This window comes from Rhamphochromis longiceps, linkage group LG2 (assembly GCF_057381845.1).
Source record: "Rhamphochromis longiceps isolate RC_006_pf linkage group LG2, R_longiceps_female_GT1.1, whole genome shotgun sequence".
NCBI classification, from domain to species: domain Eukaryota; kingdom Metazoa; phylum Chordata; class Actinopteri; order Cichliformes; family Cichlidae; genus Rhamphochromis; species Rhamphochromis longiceps.
This window is the reverse complement of record NC_140558.1, coordinates 25,593,806-25,612,310: the sequence shown is the minus strand read 5'-3', so window position 1 is coordinate 25,612,310 and position 18,505 is coordinate 25,593,806. Positions and strand designations below refer to the sequence as shown.

General features: G+C 44.3%; 1 protein-coding gene across 2 annotated transcripts in view; it reads left to right on the top strand.

Annotated features, from left to right (window-relative positions):
- The window catches only part of gpc3 (glypican 3), a 135,105-nt gene that overhangs the window by 111,830 nt on the left and 4,770 nt on the right, over nucleotides 1-18,505 (top strand). For both annotated transcript variants that reach the window (XM_085419879.1, XM_085419888.1), the window contains exon 7: nucleotides 3,523-3,709. In XM_085419879.1, the coding sequence (XP_085276005.1) occupies nucleotides 3,523-3,709 (187 nt within the window). The remainder of the gene's footprint in view (nucleotides 1-3,522; nucleotides 3,710-18,505) is intronic.

Below are 18,505 nucleotides of genomic sequence, written 5' to 3'. Positions count from 1 at the left end.
CTGTTGATGTGTGGCGCTACAAAGACACTATGTACTAGCAGGAAGGGACTTACAGACTCAGGTCAGCTTTTCATTGATCCACAAGCAGCGGCGGTTGCTGGTGGTGTAGGCGCGCACTAGATGGGTCACACCCACCAGATGACACACCAGGTTTAAACTGCTATTGATTTTGTGTTTTAAAATTTTTACATGTGTTGCTTTGCATATATCCAGCTAGCATGTTTACATGTTTTTCATTATATTTATTACTCGTCCAATAGCAGCCACTGGCCTCGTTGGCACCTGGTGAAAGGAGTCCAATGTAGGTTGATGAGTCTGAGAAGCTCACATCTGTCTGATGACAGCGATACTGAGGTGATTTAGTGAGGATGCTACTTTTTTTCCTGAATTTCTTTGTTGTGGATTGTTGGATACTGGTGTGTTAGAGCTCTAACTTCAGTTCGGGGCATAATGCTTGAAGACGAGGATGACATTTTATTAAGTTGCTTGTTGTCTCTTTCGTTCGCATTTTTGCTTGATTGGTGAAGGGGACCCATTTCAGATTATAACACACCATGTCTGAGTCTGAAGGTCCAGACATGAATTAAAACTTGCCTCCACTGAGTGCAAGCATCTATAAGTTGGTCGTTCTCCTGCCACAAACATAAAACGAGGTTGGGGGAACGGTGATATCCATCTCAGCCATGGCATTCAAGATGGCAGGGCAACATGGCGGCGCCCTGCAGTCTATGAGACTTCATCAGTTTGTTGGAAGATAATAATTACACACTAATCAATGTATATTTATGAGTCCCACATTTTTTTCCATTGAATAAACTTCAAAAAATGACTAAATGTATCTTTACGAAGGAGAAAACTGGGTATAAGACAAAAATATTTATTCTTTATAGCAGGCTGTAAACATTTTAAATTCTGCTGTAAAGTTGACCATTTCATCTAAGAGATCGGTGGGATCGTCTGACTTTTTCACAACATTAAACTTGAAGGTGCGTGTTTGCTTTTGTGTGGTTTTCTGTTTGAGGAAGCAGGCCATTGATTGTATAGCGTTAACTCCCAGCTACCTCCGTGTTAGGATAATGAACTGAATTACTCATTCAGTGACTGAATATATCCCGCATGTTTGCTCGCAGCTGACTAAGAGCTTTTAAGTGATTCAACTCGGTCATTCACCCAAAACATTTATTCTTTTAAACAAATTGATTGTGACATTAGCTGACATGCCAAACTAAGATGGTAAACATGAAACCTGACAAACACCGGTGTGTCAGCACTGTTATTGTGAGGATATTAGCCTGCCAACACATTAGCGCTGAGCTCAAAGCCCCACCAAGCTGCAGATCCTGCACGACTGTAAACACTTAGCCCTGTGTCATCTACCGTCAGGATGTAGTAAAGCAGACGTCAGAGTGTCTGTTTATGCGAGTTTGTATGTATACTGGAAGGTGAAGATCTGCTCATGGCAGTAAACTCCAAACACGGCTGTTGACATCAGTGGTTTTCCCTCCTCTCCTCATTCCTTTTTTTAGGTTTTGCTCTAAAATACCCCGAGCCACCTCATTCTCTCCCTGCTTTACAAGTGTCTGTTTGCCTTTTAACAAGGTTTGCCCCTCCCGTGCCTGAGTCTGGACAAGTTGCCAGGATACAAGTCGTTAGAAGGAATTTCGGGCCCAGCTCGGTAAATCTGTGGAGGGCTCTGCAGGCAAACACATATGTCTCTTTAACACAGTTCAGTACATTAAAGTTCCATTCACGATGTGGAGAGTGTACTTGTGGAAGATAACGGGGTGTTTTCATGAGAGCTCAGCTTTGTCAGCAGGTGGTGCTTCGCTGCACAGCCTCAAAAAGAAGCTAAAATATTCCTGTGGATCCGATGTCTGTGAGTTACTGTTTGTCCGTCCCTCAGTCCAAGTGACCAGGCTTTTAAAAATGTTGTGGTCATCATCAGTGTATGGCCTCAATGTTGCTAAATGAATGGAGGTTTGTTGGTTGGCTGTGCTGGGAACAGGGTAATGTGTGTTCCCGCTCCAAAATTTAGAGTTTATGTCACTTGTAAAAGCCAGATTGACTGGCTTGTATATGGAGCCGAAGGGAAAAGGGTTGTTTATCTTCCGACTGACGTAATTCTGTGATTAGCTTGGGCTTTTTATACCTCCGCTCTCTATCGCGCGCACACAAACTCACACACACGAGTCTGGGCCCAGACAGACGTCGCAGCTGACCTGAGACGAGGCCCATATGAACCCAATTTTCTCCCAAAGACAACTAGAAACAACAGCAAAATATGCATGCTGACGCACACAAATAGGAAGGAAATCAATAAAAAACAAACAAGGAGGAGCTTGAGCGGCGAGATGAGAGGACACTGCCAGAGAGGGCAGGCGGCTGGAATTTAGCACATCTGTTCCTCTGGCGAGGCTCTCAATCACGTGTGATGTCATGAAGCCTGAACGATGGTCAGAGTGCGACCGTGTACGTTGTCTCCAAGCTCTCACACGCATTTTTTTTCACGCACGAATGTAAGATGGGAACTGAATGAGGTTTTTCAAGGATGTTTCATTCAGTTTAAGTTATTAAACGTGTAAAACTTGATGTATTTTTATTATACTAGGTCGACTGGAATTTAAACATCGTTAATGAAATAGCTTAACAGCTCCAGGGTATTTTTTTTATATGATTTATGAGTTGATGAGTTTCCCACATTTCTCCCAAACAAAGGAAGAAGTTAAGGAATGTGTTGCAGAACTCATTATGAGCTTCTGTAAATTGTCTAAGTCACACAGCCACTGCTTTTCCAGCCCAGAGGCCAAACTGGATAAAGGCTATGCTGAAAATCACATTTCTGTCGCACACTTACTCGAGCTTGTGGTGCATGTTTGTCTTTTACCATCTTGCTTTGATGTCGTATTGATCCATCTGCTGGATTTTATCTTCTTTTCAAGCTAAAATGCTCCAAAAATATTGCAAACATCATTTCTCCTAATCTCACATCTAGCTGTGTATTTTTAGTTGCCGGGGGAGGGGGGGGGCCTTGATGTCCACCCGGGTGGAGTGTGTTATGTGGTGTTATCCTTGTTGCCCTGAGACAACCACTCAAGACAATGATGTTTGCCAGTAACAACACAATCACACCAGTCTGCTTACCCCAGTTTCTTTTTCGACCGGCAAATTACATGGAGCAAAAGCCGCAGCCCTTTGAATGAATCACGTTTGGACAAAAATAACAAAACTGGCACCGATAACAAAACTGTTTTTCCTGCCTGGTGATTGTCATACACGTTTGGTAAATACCAACCTTTTTTAGATCTCGCCGACTTTTTTCTTTTTTCCCTGGAATTCCCCTCACCCTGTTATAATCACATGCTACACACTCAGATCAAGAGACACCCCTTATTTATTTTCACAGCTTTGTTAAACTTTTAATGTGCGCAGGCCCACTCCGCAGCCGCAGAGTGACTCACGGAGAGGCTGAGGGTGCATTTTTTTCACATGATTACCTTTAACCGCTTCCTGTTTGTCCCACAGTTGCTGCAGATTGTGACGGTGTCTGAGAAGCGCTGGAGAGCCCGGTCTCGTGGAGCAGGAGCGAACGGGTGGAGCGAAGAGGGGGAGGAGGAATTTGAGAGTGGCGACTGCGACGACGAGGACGAGTGCGCGGGGGTGTCTGGGCTGGGCCCGCCGCCACGACGCAAGCGATTACGCATCTTTGCAGGTTAGACGCACACGATATGGACTTTAATTTGTGTGGTTTTAAGTGATGCTGTATCCATGCTCACGAATCAAAATCAGCTTAACTTGTATTTATGAGCCAGGCTGTAAAAGGAAGAAGAAAAAGGTTGTTTAGTTGTTTATGTTTGTGCCCGCTAACCAGATTAACAGGTCTGGCCTCTTTTGCAGCGAGTCAGAGCGATCGCAGTCCAAAGCAGAGAGGTGGTTTACGTGACTGCTGTGCATGTTGACACCAACGTGACACTATGTGGCAGGAGACATGAGACTTCCGCAGGTAGCTGCCTCACCTCCACCTCGTGACCTGCCGTCAATCTTGTGAAAAACGTCAGATGCACGCTGTGAAAGACAAACAGAGAACAAAAAAAAGGCCACAAACAGTTGGAAGAAAAAAAACCAAACAGAAGAAGAGGGAGAAAACACCCAGGGAGCAGAAACAAGAGGGTTCGATACACTGATACAAAGCCAGCGCAGCTGAGCAAACACAGCAGTGGGAGTAGTCCTCCTGTCTGGGATGTTGTGGCAGAGATTTGGGTTTGCCGGGCAGGGAGCGAGAGCAGGAACCCAGGGTTCACACAGGAATCCTGCAGGGCCATCGCTTCCAGCGTGAGAGCCTGATGCCCTCTCTTAAACACTCCTGTCAGCCTCTCTGTGCAGCTCTGCTTCACTGCAGTATATTTCTAGATTAGGTATGTGTGCATCAGTGTGTGTTTGCAACCACCTGAAAGCCTGTTTGCACCGGCCTCTATGCAAGTCAGTAATGTTTGTAGACCTTGAGAAGTCGGTGCTTATTGGCAGATGCGCAGATAGCTGCTGATAGCCTGTGATGACCTAGCAAAATGCTGACCCCACACGGCCTCTCAGTCCATTCTGGTCAAATGGGGGACTGGAGTTCAAAGGTTAACCTGCAGAGCAGAGGGGCCTAATGGCCTGCTTGTCTGTGCTCTGCTGGTCTGAGATGGACGAGGCAGATCGGATTTCACAAAGCCTGGTAAGTGATCAGTGGTGTGACACACACGCATACCCACACAGGCCGTGGGGAAAGGTGACCGAAGCCACAACAACAAGGTGCAGACAGGCAGGGCTAAGCCACCAACGTAGTCAGCTGTCAGCCTGGTGACCAGAGCGAGGCTGTTACCAAACGGTAACGACGGATCTCTCCTCACCGACTCTCTGCGCAGATTCCATAACCTTCTGACAACACATACGCAGACCGACACGCTTCTCCTCCCGAGCCAATCAAACCTTCGCGCTACACATTCCCCAGAACATTCCAGTCCCGGAGCTATTCCAGGACAGGGACACCCCACCACCACCTGCCCCACCTCCATACCTCCTGAACCAAACTGGTTGCAAATTACACACCAAAGAATCTCTATGCCATGACCTGAGGTGGTGTTAAAAAAAGAAAACAGCATTAAATTTGCGAATCATTTAATGATGCAAATGTTGCATTAGCGGGGTTGTGGATACATTTTTATGATCACTGGATTTACAGGGAGATTTATTGAAATGTGGTTGGTAAATAGACTCATTCTTATAGCGCTTTTCTACTCTCCTGGAGTACTCAAAGCGCTGTATACAACACATTCACCCATGACACAAGCACTGTTATCTATACTTTCAGTGCTTTCTAACTGTCATTCATACGCATTCATACTCCGATGGGTGCATCGGAGTTCAACTCAGAGTTAGTATCTTTGGCATGCAAACTGGGGGAGCCAGGGATCGAACCACCAACCTCCCAATCTGAGCAACAGCAACCAGGTTCTGGGCCTTAAGTAGGCTGTATCGTGACAGAGCCTCCACCGTGCTTTACCACAAAGTAAGATATTAAGTTCTGCCATAACTACCTAATGTTTTACTACAAGGACTGGATCCATCTCTCACATCCTGTGTCATATGTGTTCAGATACTTTTTATAGGCTGCAGACAGTTTTTAGGCCTGATACTACTTCTTTTATCCTCCACTTGTCCTGTTTCCTCAAACTTTTGAAGGACAAACTGCACAACACCATGAAGTTTTCAGCTAATAGCTCTTTAGAAATATAGTTTTATACTGTTATGTGTAGACATTAAGCTGGTTCATCTCTTGAGTTAAGCTCCTTTTTTATGCTTGACTGAATCCTAAGTCAGTGTAAAGTGTCTTAACAACCAAGCAAAACAAAACAAAACAAAAGTCATTCTTCTGAAAATGGTCAGGTACAAGTAACGGACTGAAGAAATGTTGAAAGACGACTTTAAAATGACTAGAAAGAGGCTCCTTGGAAGGAAAATATGAAGGAACGATGGAAGTCTTTGCACAGTACTGTACCTATGAATAGATGTGTGTTTGTGAACAGATGGAGTTGTCTCTAGCTTTGTTGTAGTCCAGTAAAATGTGATTCTATATGGCGTGTCTTTACCTTTATGATGAGGGCTCACCTGTGTTTCTGTGCTTTCATGCACACCTGGCCTCTGACTGTATGGCCTCTATGAGAAACAAAGGATGTGCCGCCATCTCTGCAAAAACCTGCTCACAGATTCCTCTCAAAGCCTCTCTTCATTGCCTGAGCCACACATTTTTTTCTCCTGTTTCCACCTGGTGCTAAAAAACTTCACAAAAACATCTGCTAATACACACTCATTTACTGCATAAAGTCTTAAAATTTGAAGAAAAAATTTAATTGTGAAAAGCTGGCAGTGAGGGAATCATCTGTTTCCAGCTCAGTGTGGAAGCCCAGTGAAATACAGCAGATAACTCCCAGTAGGATCAAGGTAATATTTCATGGTCCAGTCAGTACACAGTGGGAAAACGAGTGATTAATCCAGAGAAGTGGCTAAGATAATCACACAATTTTAATTCCCTTTAATAAAAGGGTTGTTTTTTGTTTTTTTTGTGGCGCTAAGTGGACTACTACTAAACAACCTGCGAAAATGGCTTTTTGATGCAGTTTGGAAACATTCGGTAGTCTGCAAGCAAACAGTGTGCTCTGCTTTGGCTCAGCAGCTCAGATCCCTGCCTCGTGTGTTTTCTTGCTGAGCTGGACGGGCTTTTGCTCGCTATGCTCAGCAGGAGCCACGTGAATAGACCTCTTGTTATGTTCCTGAGCTCAGACATTCGCTCACTATAAGCGCCCCGAAGGAAAGCCGTTCCTTTGGGAGCTCTGGATCTTTTTTATCAGCGCCAGAGGTTAGCAAAATACAAAGTGGAAATATTCCTGTAATGTGAAACACGCGGCTTACGATGAGAGGCTGGGCTCGGCTCACCTTTCAGGTCTGCTACAAATTTTGCGGCTGGAACAAAGGAGTGAGTAAAAGAGCGAAGAAGGTGATGAGAGAATGTGGGGAACGAACACAAAGAGACAAAAACACCTTTGATAACTGTAAAGGCTGATACACTGGGAAACCTAAACATTCTTTATTCTGTATGTGGGTCAAATTAACAGCCTAACGTGCTGTCAGTGCTCCAGCATGGTATGTTAATTAACTGCAGCTGTGACCTCTGACCCTTCTGCACCTGATAGGTGAGTCACACGGTGCCTGTCTTCCACAACAGTGTTTGCACATGTCTTCATCACAGCGGACACAGTTTACATTAACAGCACCGGATGCATCCACCGTATAAGCAATTTCCTTCTTCTTCAAGCTTCGTGTAATTTCATAGAGCTGATCGTCAGCGCTACTGTACTCATGAAGAGTCATCAACATATGGTTGCCAGCCAGGGAGGCTCGGTGCCACAGGCCAGGATGAGAAAGAGACGAGCTCAGACGGTGCACATGTGAGAGGAAGCGTGCAGGTGCCTGCATGCCCACGTGGCAGGCAGAAAAAACACACTTCACTCCTTGGCCCGTGCATCGATCAGCATTAAGTTGTCTTTTTACACATTTCATTCAACGTTTTTCTTTCTAAAATTATGACATCTAAAATTATTTTTTGAAAAAAAAAAATTGTAAAAACATGTTGGGTAACAGGAGGTGAAAAACGATTAAAGAAAAACATTGAAATGAAGTCAAATACTGTGAGCTCTGTGTGGTGATTGGACAAACTATTAGATGCCGAGACTAGTTTGAATTTGAGTGCCAAATGTGCCAACAGTTATTACCCAGGTTATCAATACGATGCCAGATCTGAAGTGTTTACCTCTATAAGGAGTTCAGAACTAATTAAGTACGAAGAAAATGTGATAATATATCTGTCAGTGAACCACAAAGTTGCTGTTAAAGGAGGTGGTTACTGTAATGTTTTGGACATTTCATTATTAGCACTGTATTCTCTAAAAGTGATACTCGTAATCTCTCAACCTTGCAAATGGTTTGTTTCCTTTTTCAAATACCTGCAAAGGTATTTAGATAGATCACAGGTGGTCAATCCAGGCCTCGACGGCCAGTGTCCTGCAGGTTTTAGATGTGTCCTTAATCCAACACAGCTGATTTAAATGGCTAAATGACCTCCCCAACATGTCTTGAAGTTCTCCAGAGGCCTGCTAATGAACTAATCATTTGATTCAGGTGTGTTGACCCAGGGTGAGATCTAAAACCTGCAGGACGCCGGCCCTCGAGGCCTGGAGTTGCTCACCCCTGAGATAGATAAATGGGTCAGTTGGTGGTTACACTGTGGAGCTTTTGTCCGTATTAAAATACATAATGACATCAGAGTTCCTGCAAATTTGTTTGCGGCACATCAATGACGTGAATCTCCCATTCTCACACGACATGAGTACATGTCAAGAAACCAGTTTGAGGTGATTTCAGCTTTGTGACATGATGAGTAGCCTGGTGGAAGCAGTCATCAGCAGATGGGTGCACTGTGGTCATAAAGGGATGGACATGGTCAGCAACAATACTCAGGAAGGCTGTTGCGTTTCGTTGATACTCAGTCGGTACTAATGGTCCCAAAGTAGGACATTAAAGTAATCGCCACAGCTTCACACACAGCAGGATGGATCCATCTTTTCATGTTTACAACAAATTCTGCAGTGGCACCAAGTGCGGTCACGTTGTGCATTCAGAGGTGCTCTTCTGCACACCTTTGTTTTAATGAGCAGAGATTTGAGCTTCTGTTGCCTTCCTGTCATATCAAAGTAGTCTGGCCATTCTCCTCTGACCTCTTGCATCAACAAAGCATTTCACCCTGACAACTGCAGCTAGCTGGATGTTTTCTTTATTTACAACTGTTCTCTGAAACCCTAGAGATGGAGATAAAATCCCAGTAGATCAGTAGATTCTGAAATACTCAGAGCAGCTTCACCTGGCACCAACAACCATGGACTGTCCAAAGTGTCACTTTTCCTCCCCATTCTAATGCTCACTTTGAACTTCAGCAGGTTGTTTTGACCACGTATGTACCTAAAATATATGTATTTAAATAAATACATATAAATAAAATGCATAGATTAAAATGATGTGATCTGCAGGATTACTGCAAATCAAAATCTTCATTCAGAAAAGAGATTTGGACAGAGTGCCTGCTGCTTTCGTCCTTGTCTGACACAATGATGACTGTTTACCAGCCCAAATCTGTGTAGGCTTCACATGATAAATGATTTCAAAGTACTAACTGTTTGCCGGAGTGGGTATATAAAATTTCTGGAGAAGTCTTAAACTGATGACAGCGTGAAATCCTTGGGGTAGAGGAACTGTTGAAAGGCTGTGTAGTTGAGGGGGCTGATAATGTGCAACACACTGGAAATGTTCTGACCCAATGTTCTCCGTGTCCATCCCTCTTTGAGCTTATAAACAACCTCTGTAAATTCAGCCAATCCTCCTCCTTCCACACCCCTCACAAAAATAATGAAGCTTGCCACCATCTGTGTAAACAGGCTTGGCTAGTAAGAGTCATAGTTTCCCAGTCTTGTTCTTCTTGGGGCTGATCACAAGGCCTTGTGTGTCCCCAGTTCCTGAGCTGAATGAGGTGGCAGTAAGAGGGGAAGATGGAAATGGAGCAGAAAAAGAGGGGGGAGAGGAACAGGGGGATGATGTTGTCTTCTTATTGTCGTTGGGCTTCTGTCATGGTGTTATCTCAGATCAGTTCAGGGATAAAACACTCCAAATTAGCCAGAAGGCAGGAAGAAGAGTCCTGGTTTTAATTTATGTGGATACAAGGGCTCAGAGCTGGGTTCTCATCATGTACTTGAAGGGGGCCCACCAGCATTTGATTCATTTTGTAGGCCTATTGCATTTCTCCGTGTTTGTGTGTGCCTCTTGGAAAAGCGTTTGTTTGCTCAAGAGCTTTATTTACATTCACAGGCACTTTCTGGACGCACTAAATTGATTCCAGGCCTGTTCCTGGGTCGTGTCCATCAGCTCAGCCACAGTCCACAAACACTCTGCACACAGCGGGACCATTCTCGAGGTCCGCAGCTCTGCTGCTCGCCGCCACAGTGACACACAGAAGCCATTTTGTGGGGAATGTCTTAAAAGCTCGGCTGAGAGTTTGGGAGGTTTGCAATTCACACGTTAACCCTCTAATCTCACCTGCGTTTTTTAAATTTTCCCTCCATCCATTCCCCTCCCTCTGGCCTGCTCTCACTCTCTCCTTCCAGGCTGTTCGTGAAAGTAACTCGACGACACAGTGAACAGTCCTGCTGTCACTACACTCGGAGCTGCTGCAGGAAACCGCAGGCTAACCACTAAAAAGGGCTCAGACAGATAGTGAAACTGCGCTGCAGGAGCTCTCTGTGTGTGCAGTCAGACCAGCCAAGTTGTCACTCCTGGCTGTATTTGTAGTCTGGCTTTTTTCTATGACAGGAATGTGGGGACAATTCGGCTGGTTAGTCAGTGAGGACATCTAAACAACAAACATATCAGAATCTACCAGCACCATTTCCATTACTGATTGCCGGACCCAGGAAAAGAATGTAAACATGTTTTTGTCGGCTTCCTTTATTATAAGAAGATAAAGACAGAATCCAAAAAATGTGCTTGTTGGAGGCAGCTTGACCAGGACGAGGCCCAGGATGCCCCTTGGGTCAAATGCTGACCCATCAGCTACCCACTAACTTGATTCTCTCTCTCGTGTCTCTGTCGTTCTATGCCAGTCTCTCGCTTGTTCCAATAAGAACTGCCATTGTCCAGTCTTTTCAGAAGCAGTCTCAAACGGTGCACCCTGCCAACCTCTGACCCCGCCTCAGGACTGACCTCTTAGAGGGTTCACAGCCCTTCTCTGTACACAGAAGCGCTCCTCCCCCCCCCCTGCCCTGAATGAGCTCTTCGCCCTGAGTACAGAATCAACTCTTTGTATTCAAAGGAGCTTGCAAAGAAAAGTGTCTGGACTTCTTTAAGTTGCTTGAAGACGTTTCACCTCTCATCCGAGAAGCTTCTTCAGTTCTAAGGTCAAATGGTGGAAAGTCTCAGATAAGAGGTGAAACGTCTTCAAGCAACTTAAAGAAGTCCAGACGCTTTTCTTTGCAAGCTCCTTTGACTACGATGACCTGGATGACTGAGAACCTTCACAGACAACTCTTTGTATGTTTGATTTGTTATGGTTTTTACCTCTCTCGCTAGTGCGCACACTTTCCGCCCTCGCAGCGTCAGCACTGCAAGGAATTCTCGGTTAAAATTTACGTCCCTGCTCAAAGCTTTTATTTCTATTCAAGCTAGGTCTTTTACTCCTTTCTGTGATCATATTAGCTGCTTCGGGAGGCGGAGACTATAAATACACTGGAGTAAATTTAATTTGGATGGTGCAGGGGAGAGGGTAATGGGTGCAGCATGCTGGTCATTCCCTCGGTGACAGCACCGCCCTTCGTTGACCATGTTAATTAATAACTGTTGACTTGCATTTGTTCCACAAGCCGCAGTTGAGAGAGTGCCTGTGATGGGTCGGTTTTCCCCGGTCAACAGGAGGGTGTATTCCTCTCCCATCGGAGCAACGGGGAACTTTTGCAGATTCACTCAAGCAACGTCTTCTCGCATTTTTTAATCAATTGTGCACCTTTGTCTTTCAAAAGCAATTAAAACGCCATCATCTGTGTTTTCATGTCCCCGGCCCTCTTTGGCATCGTGTCTCTCTGTCTTGCTCTCTTGCCCTTTGTGTGGGAGGGTCCCTCTGTCTAGAATAACAGAGTTGTGGAAGTTGGGAGGCCGGAGTAGCTCAGAGAGCAGCGCCGTTGCAAAGGCCAGCGCCAGGGCCGCCTCTGGGCGTCCCGTTTTTCTTGGCCCGACATTCCCAGCCTCTCCGAGCGCCCCTGTGGTCGGCCTGTGGGTGTGGAGGCAGACGGTCACATTCCCAGCCCATCGACAGAGGCATCCCGGACCGCTCCCTCATTTCACTCCCGGCTCTCAGTCAAGCAGTGTCCCAGGACTCAGCGCCCTGGCCAAGTGTCGGAGTTTGAGAATGTGACCAAGGAGCCGATAATCACAGTGCACTGTCTTATCAGTTAATCTCTTCCAGATAAGCCAAACGAATGAGCAGCTCCTATTATGTTTTTATAGAACCCATGTCTTTGCAGCTGTAAGGGCGGCTACTGAAAAAAGACTACACACACACACACACACACACACACACACACACACACACACACACACACACACACACACACACATACATATATACATGCTGGCCATTCAATTTCTAAATTTGCTGAGTTTAATATCCAAGCGAGTAGTTTGCTCTGCTGCAATGGGACAAGGGATAAAATATTTGCTTTATCTTGGAAACCAAAATATCACTTAATCTGTTGAATCTTCAAAACCCAGATCAAATTTGAGCAGCTTAGATGTGTTATGCGCACACATCATCTGCCAATGTAGCAGCAATCTAAACCATCTCCTCCATTTCATAAGAAGCACCTGTGTTTGGAGACTTAACATTCCACATACTTATCTGACCAAAAAAGGCCTTTGTGCATAGCACACATGTACTGAATAAACTGTACTGCACCATGAAGGCACACACTCTCACCGGAGGGGTTACAGTAACGCTTCAGCCACTGGTGTGCACCCACTCCGTTAAGATGAGTTAAATTAAGAAAACGTTTTTACCGACAGCATTTCGTGTGATTTATTTATTTTTTCTCCAACCTGTACTCTTCACCTGTGCTGGGAAATGCGTCTCTCTCTGCTCGCCGTTGCAATTTTTCTACATAGTTTGCTTGTTGTGACAACTGCAAAGCGTAAAGGACGAGCCTCGGGCACCGAGCGCTGCTGAAAACAACGCTCCAGACTCCCCTCCCTCTCTGTCTTCCCCCTGTCCTCCTTTTGCACAGACAGAGACAACAGACACACTTAATGCACATGCACGCACACACACACACTGCAGCCACCGTTTGACCTGTGAGGAGAATCCAAACAAACATCCGCTCCCACGCTAAAATACTGCAGCGCCTGGATATATTGGTCTGTCCTCCCAGGGACCGGTCACTAAAGAAAACATAAAGCTAAACCCTGAATGCGACCTCGTTTGTTAACTTGCATGTGACTACCGTGCTTGCTTTGCAGCCCAGAGCCTTTACCGTTACCAATCAATGGTTGGACTGTTGACCTCTCCCCTGGGTCGTAACTCAAGCTCATAAGGCCACGATAAAGGTAGCAGGGGTACGCTAGCAAGGTGGCGTCTTTTTGCAGAGGCTCTGAATGGATGAGCAGGAGGGGGGCTGTGTTCTGCCGAAAGCCACCAGGGCCCACATTGGTCACATTAATCACAGTCTGGACTGTGGCTCTATTTATATCCAGGAGTTATTCATCTATTTGCCTAATTGTCCCTGTCTGTCCGCTGTCCAGGTTCCTCCTCAAAAGGGGGAAAAGAATCTGGATTACTTGTGTCTGTGTTCTCCTCTCAGTCACTTTCACTTACTTGCTGCACACAGGCACAGGTGTTCATCACTAATTATACCAGGATATTATTAGTCCCAGCCCTGCGCAGGAGTGTAAGGGATCTAAGTTTGCATAGTGTTCAGTCCCCGTTGGGTTGTTTTTAAATCCTGCAGAACAAGGCCCCTCTGTGGTGCTGCTCATGTCAAAGTGTTTAAACTAGCAAGAAAAGGCCCTCTCTCTCCCCTCCCTCCCTGGCTTTAGGGATTTTTTTCAGAGCCTGAGATTTTTCCCTTTTTTTCACTCGCATTATTGCCGCTGTAAAGCAACACCAACACAATGCTCTCCCACTTTGTCTCCAGCTTTTTCACAACCACACATAGGGACGGGCGTGCGCACACACCCCACTCAATCATCCCCGCACAACTCCACAAATGCAAACGCGCATGCAAACGGCCCCCCCCCACCACCCCCGCCCGAGACCCCGCCCGAGACCCTGCCCTCCCTCTTACCCACAGTGTATATAAAAGCTGTATCAAATTGCACCTTGAGCTTAATTGGCTCGGCAGTACAGTGCGCCGCTGTCGACAGTGACAAATCGTTCTTTCAGAGCCCCAGAGAATGCCTGCCCACTGCCATGTCAGAGGACACAGGAGGAGGAAAAAAAGTCAATTGTCCCCTGGCCGCCATTCAAATGATGTCGTAACGGCAAAGAAATTTGTAGGAGATGCATTTCGAAGCTCTGGAGTGCATTTACAGTGCTGTGCAAAAATCTTGAGCCACTCATTTCTTTGCATTTTGCTAGAACAATAGGAAGTGTGCAAACATACATGGAAGTAGACTATATGTAAAGCGCCAACAGAGTTTATTCAATTCTAATGAGCTTGAAAGTTTATTCTTCAACACAGCCAGGACTCTCTTAGTCAGGGTTTCTTCTCATTTCCTTCAGGACACAAAGTGCGTAATGTCAAGATATGCCAAGGTGTCAGCTAATAGCTCTTTGGGAATCACCTTGTTGATGTAAAAAAAAAAAAAAGATTTTGCCACAGGCTGCTAATAACGAAGTGGCTAAAGGTGCAGTTTGAAACGGGTTATTTGTAAGTTGTCTGCTGAGTTAGGAGTCGTTTTTATGCTTGAACTGGAGTGTATTTCTCTGTTCAAGATGGTGCCTGAGTGTGTAGGAGCCTGAGGCGCTACACAGTTAGGCGGTTTGTTGTGTTTTTACTCAAGTAAAGCAGGGCGAAGCTTTCATCAGATTCCTGACTGCTCCCTGTGATCACACAGCGGCTCAGATCAGCCACTTCCTCCTGCTGGATCGCTGCCGTGAGGGGGAACAGTACACAGATCAGATGAGACAGCTAATTCAATTAGGAGCAATGTGTTATTTTTAGGAGCTCAGATGTGACCGTGCGGTATGAGTGTGTGTCAGGATGAGAATGTATGCACAACCATCAGGAGTGTGTGGGAGGAAGCTATGTCAGAAGTCCACCTGCGCACATGTGTGTGTGTTTGTGTCTGGTTTAACAGAGGGCGGCTCAACTCATAGCTCGCATTCCTAACTGTACTGCTGCTTTATTACTGATATCCTCCTGGCCTCCCTAATAGCTCACCCTTTATATTTCAGCCTTTCTCACAGCTTTTTGCCAGACAAAGTAGCACAGAATATTTCACACAAAGGGAGGGTGATCTGCTCGGTGTCAGGGGGGAAACAGATGTGGATGCAGTGCAGCAAGAGAGCAGTAAGCAACATCAGAGCAGCAGGTAGCCAAGGAGTCACTGCAGCACGCAAAACAGATGGAGAAAAATAGGAAAAGAGATTATCTTTCTCTGACTCACATCCACAAAATAGTGACACTAAGCCCCAAGCAGCCCCATTGGAGCAAATGAGTTACCTGCGTTGCCTCAGGGCATCATTACAGTATCTGCAGAGGGAGAGATGAAAGTGAAAAATAACAGTATGCCTTAAATGGAAGCTTTCACCAGAGGCAAACAATGCATAAACCTCGCACAACTCTAATTTTCTCCATATTATCCCTGGTGCGCTCGCAGCGCATGTGCGATACAATAAACCCTGAGCGTTAGCTGATTCTGATGGACTCCAAGGTCCAAGCCACATCAGATGTGTTTTAGAAGCCGGATCCATCAGTTAATGAACACTGATCCCCGCTGGCTCAGATGGCTTTTTCACTTGACTGCCCACTGGTGCGTTATCTGTTCTTTTTTTTAACTTTTTTTTTTTCAAACATTTATGCTTGGTTGCAGACCTGTAAAAATTATGAAAATTAATAGCATACTTTCTATCACTTCCTCACCCTAATCACTTATTTAACAGCAATAACAGCACAGTAACTTATTGTTGCTCAAGTGTGTAAGCAGGTATTTCCTAGGCTAAACCGCTAACAGATGTGTTTCTGCCCCAGTAAACATGTAAATACAGGTTAGCTTAGCAATGACAAATACAGCGGCAACAATCCTGTGATGGCACCCTGGTACTGAGAAAACAGCAGGGACAAAAAGTCTTTTTTCAAGGTCAAAACGAACCTAGATATTCTTTTTTTATATTATTTTATTTTTAATCTCACATGAGAAATAATGAAATAAATAAAAAGATTCCAGTTTATCTCCACAAATGTTTTTCTCCTAAATATGCCAACTCTCTCCTTTATATATGTGTGTGTATATACGTATATATATATAATATGTGTGTGTGTGTGTATGAATTCTCATAGCAACAACATAGCAACCATACTTCCTGTGCTCTCATCAGCACTACGTTCATATACAGTGCTGAGCACAAAACTGCTACTTGGCAATGACAGTGCATCTTCAAGGGAAAAAATGCACAGTCTGCATGAAAGAGTTAATGCAGCAATAAGAAAAGGTGACAACTTTCCACCTTTTTCTGCTTACTGGAAACAAAAGTTTGCATTTCCAGAACAAAAAGCTGAATGAAAAACAAAGCAGCACTCAATAACGGGAGAGATTACATTTCAATATACCTTTGTAAAAAAACAAAACAACCAAAAGGGCATATCAGATGGTTAAAATGGTAACTGATACACAATAATAACATTTCACGATCTGTAAAAAAAAAAAAAAAAGGGGGGGGGGGGAGCAGACCATTTGACAGAAGATTAACATAATCATAGAAGAAGAATGATGAGAGGAAAACATTACAGCTCATTTGGTTGCCACATGATACTGATGAGACAATCTAATTACAGGTTGTATTCTGTGTCTTCATCTGTGTGATTTCTCTCTGACAGTACTGAATATTGACTGTCTGAATACAGCAATTGTTTGTTCTGTGTGGCAGAGAATTTTGGGATATATTAAATTTAGTAAACATGTAAAAGTTAAACCATTTTATGAGATTTTTGAGATGCATTTTATACTCACATGACTGTCATATGTGCTTCTGATGATGGCTCATTTTGCTTTTTTGGGTAGGAATATTTAAGCTATATATAACTTTTTTTCTCATGTAAAGCACTCAGTCATTTTTACATGTAGTAAGTAGAAATATGCAACTTCCTTGAAGATAATAAGTAATTAATTACCTTTGGAAGAAAGGGGAGAAAAAAACATCACTGTAGATTTATTTGATGAAAAGTATGTTTTTATTCTTTTGGCTAGAATTAGTAACACTGGTGCTGACTTCAACTGGGGATAGTTGGTCAGCAGAAGGAACGATCTGAGGATTGTGTCCATCCCATTGGCACGCCTCCCATAGAGAAAGCACAGACGGATGACCAGCCCGTTTTCACTCCCGAGGCGTAATATACTGACGATTTCTCAAGTCCTGAGGCGGAAGGTCTCCACTTTGGTGGCTGCAGGATTTCGTCTCTGCATTTTGCAGATGTGGTTCTGTTGGCTTCATTAGTGGATAATCTCAACCTTGCACTTGTACAGTTTGCTGCCAAGTGTGAAGCAGCAGAAACAGCTGAATTAGCAACTCAAACTCTATGCCGCAGATATTTTGGTCCATCTTGACATGGTAGCCTCACACAATTGCTGCAGAATTTTTTAAGCTGCACATCCATGATGCAAATCTCCCATTCCACCACATCCAAAAGATGCTCTATTGGACTGAGATCTAGTGACTGTGAAGGCCATTTGGATACAGTGAGCTAACTGTCATGTTCAACAGACCGGTTTGAGATTACTTGATTTTTATGATGTGCATTATCCTGCTGGAAGAATCCAACAGAAAATACTGAACCTAACTGAGTACTGATACTGACATAAACAGTTGATACACGGCAGGATGGATCCATGTGTTCATGTCCTTTACACCAAATTCTGACCCTACCATCCAAATATCACAGCATTAATCGAGATTCATCAGACCGACAACATTTTTCCAACCTTTCATCGTTTGGTTTTTGTGAATCTGTGTAAATTGTAGCCTCGTTTTCCTGTCAGGAAATGACAGGAAAGTGAGACCAGTGTGGTCTTCTGCTTGAAGTGTTGTGATGTGTTCTGTGTTCAGAGATGCCCTTCTGCATACCTTGGTTGTAACAAGTGGATATTTGAGTTACTGTTGACTTCCTATCAGCCTGAAGCAGTCTGCTCATTCTCCTCTGACACCCAGAACACCCAGAGAGCTGCTGCTCACTGGGTGTTATCTCCTTTTTACTGTTTACAGTAAACCCTAGAGATGGTTGTGAGGGAAAATACCAGTATATATGAAGAACAACAATATGAAGGGTTGTTGCCATAGTCTTGTTTTAACTAAAATGTCAGTTAAATTGTGACAGATGATTCACATTAAGTTTTCGACATGACCTTAGGCGGCTTTTGTGGTTTTTCACTTTAATTTTTTGTTTTTCAGCATCTCACCACATTTCAGCACTTGCTATCAGCAAAATTTATGTCTGTATGATTCAGCACGTGTTTACAACAATAACATGCAACATCTGGTTATATGAGCAGCTTGGGTTTCTCCCAATGTAACATTGTTTTTACAGCTGTGTCAGACATCATGCAGAAAGATGACAGACATGTGTTTTTCAGCTTTTGTGGCAGCCTTTATTTCTAATTGCCTCTT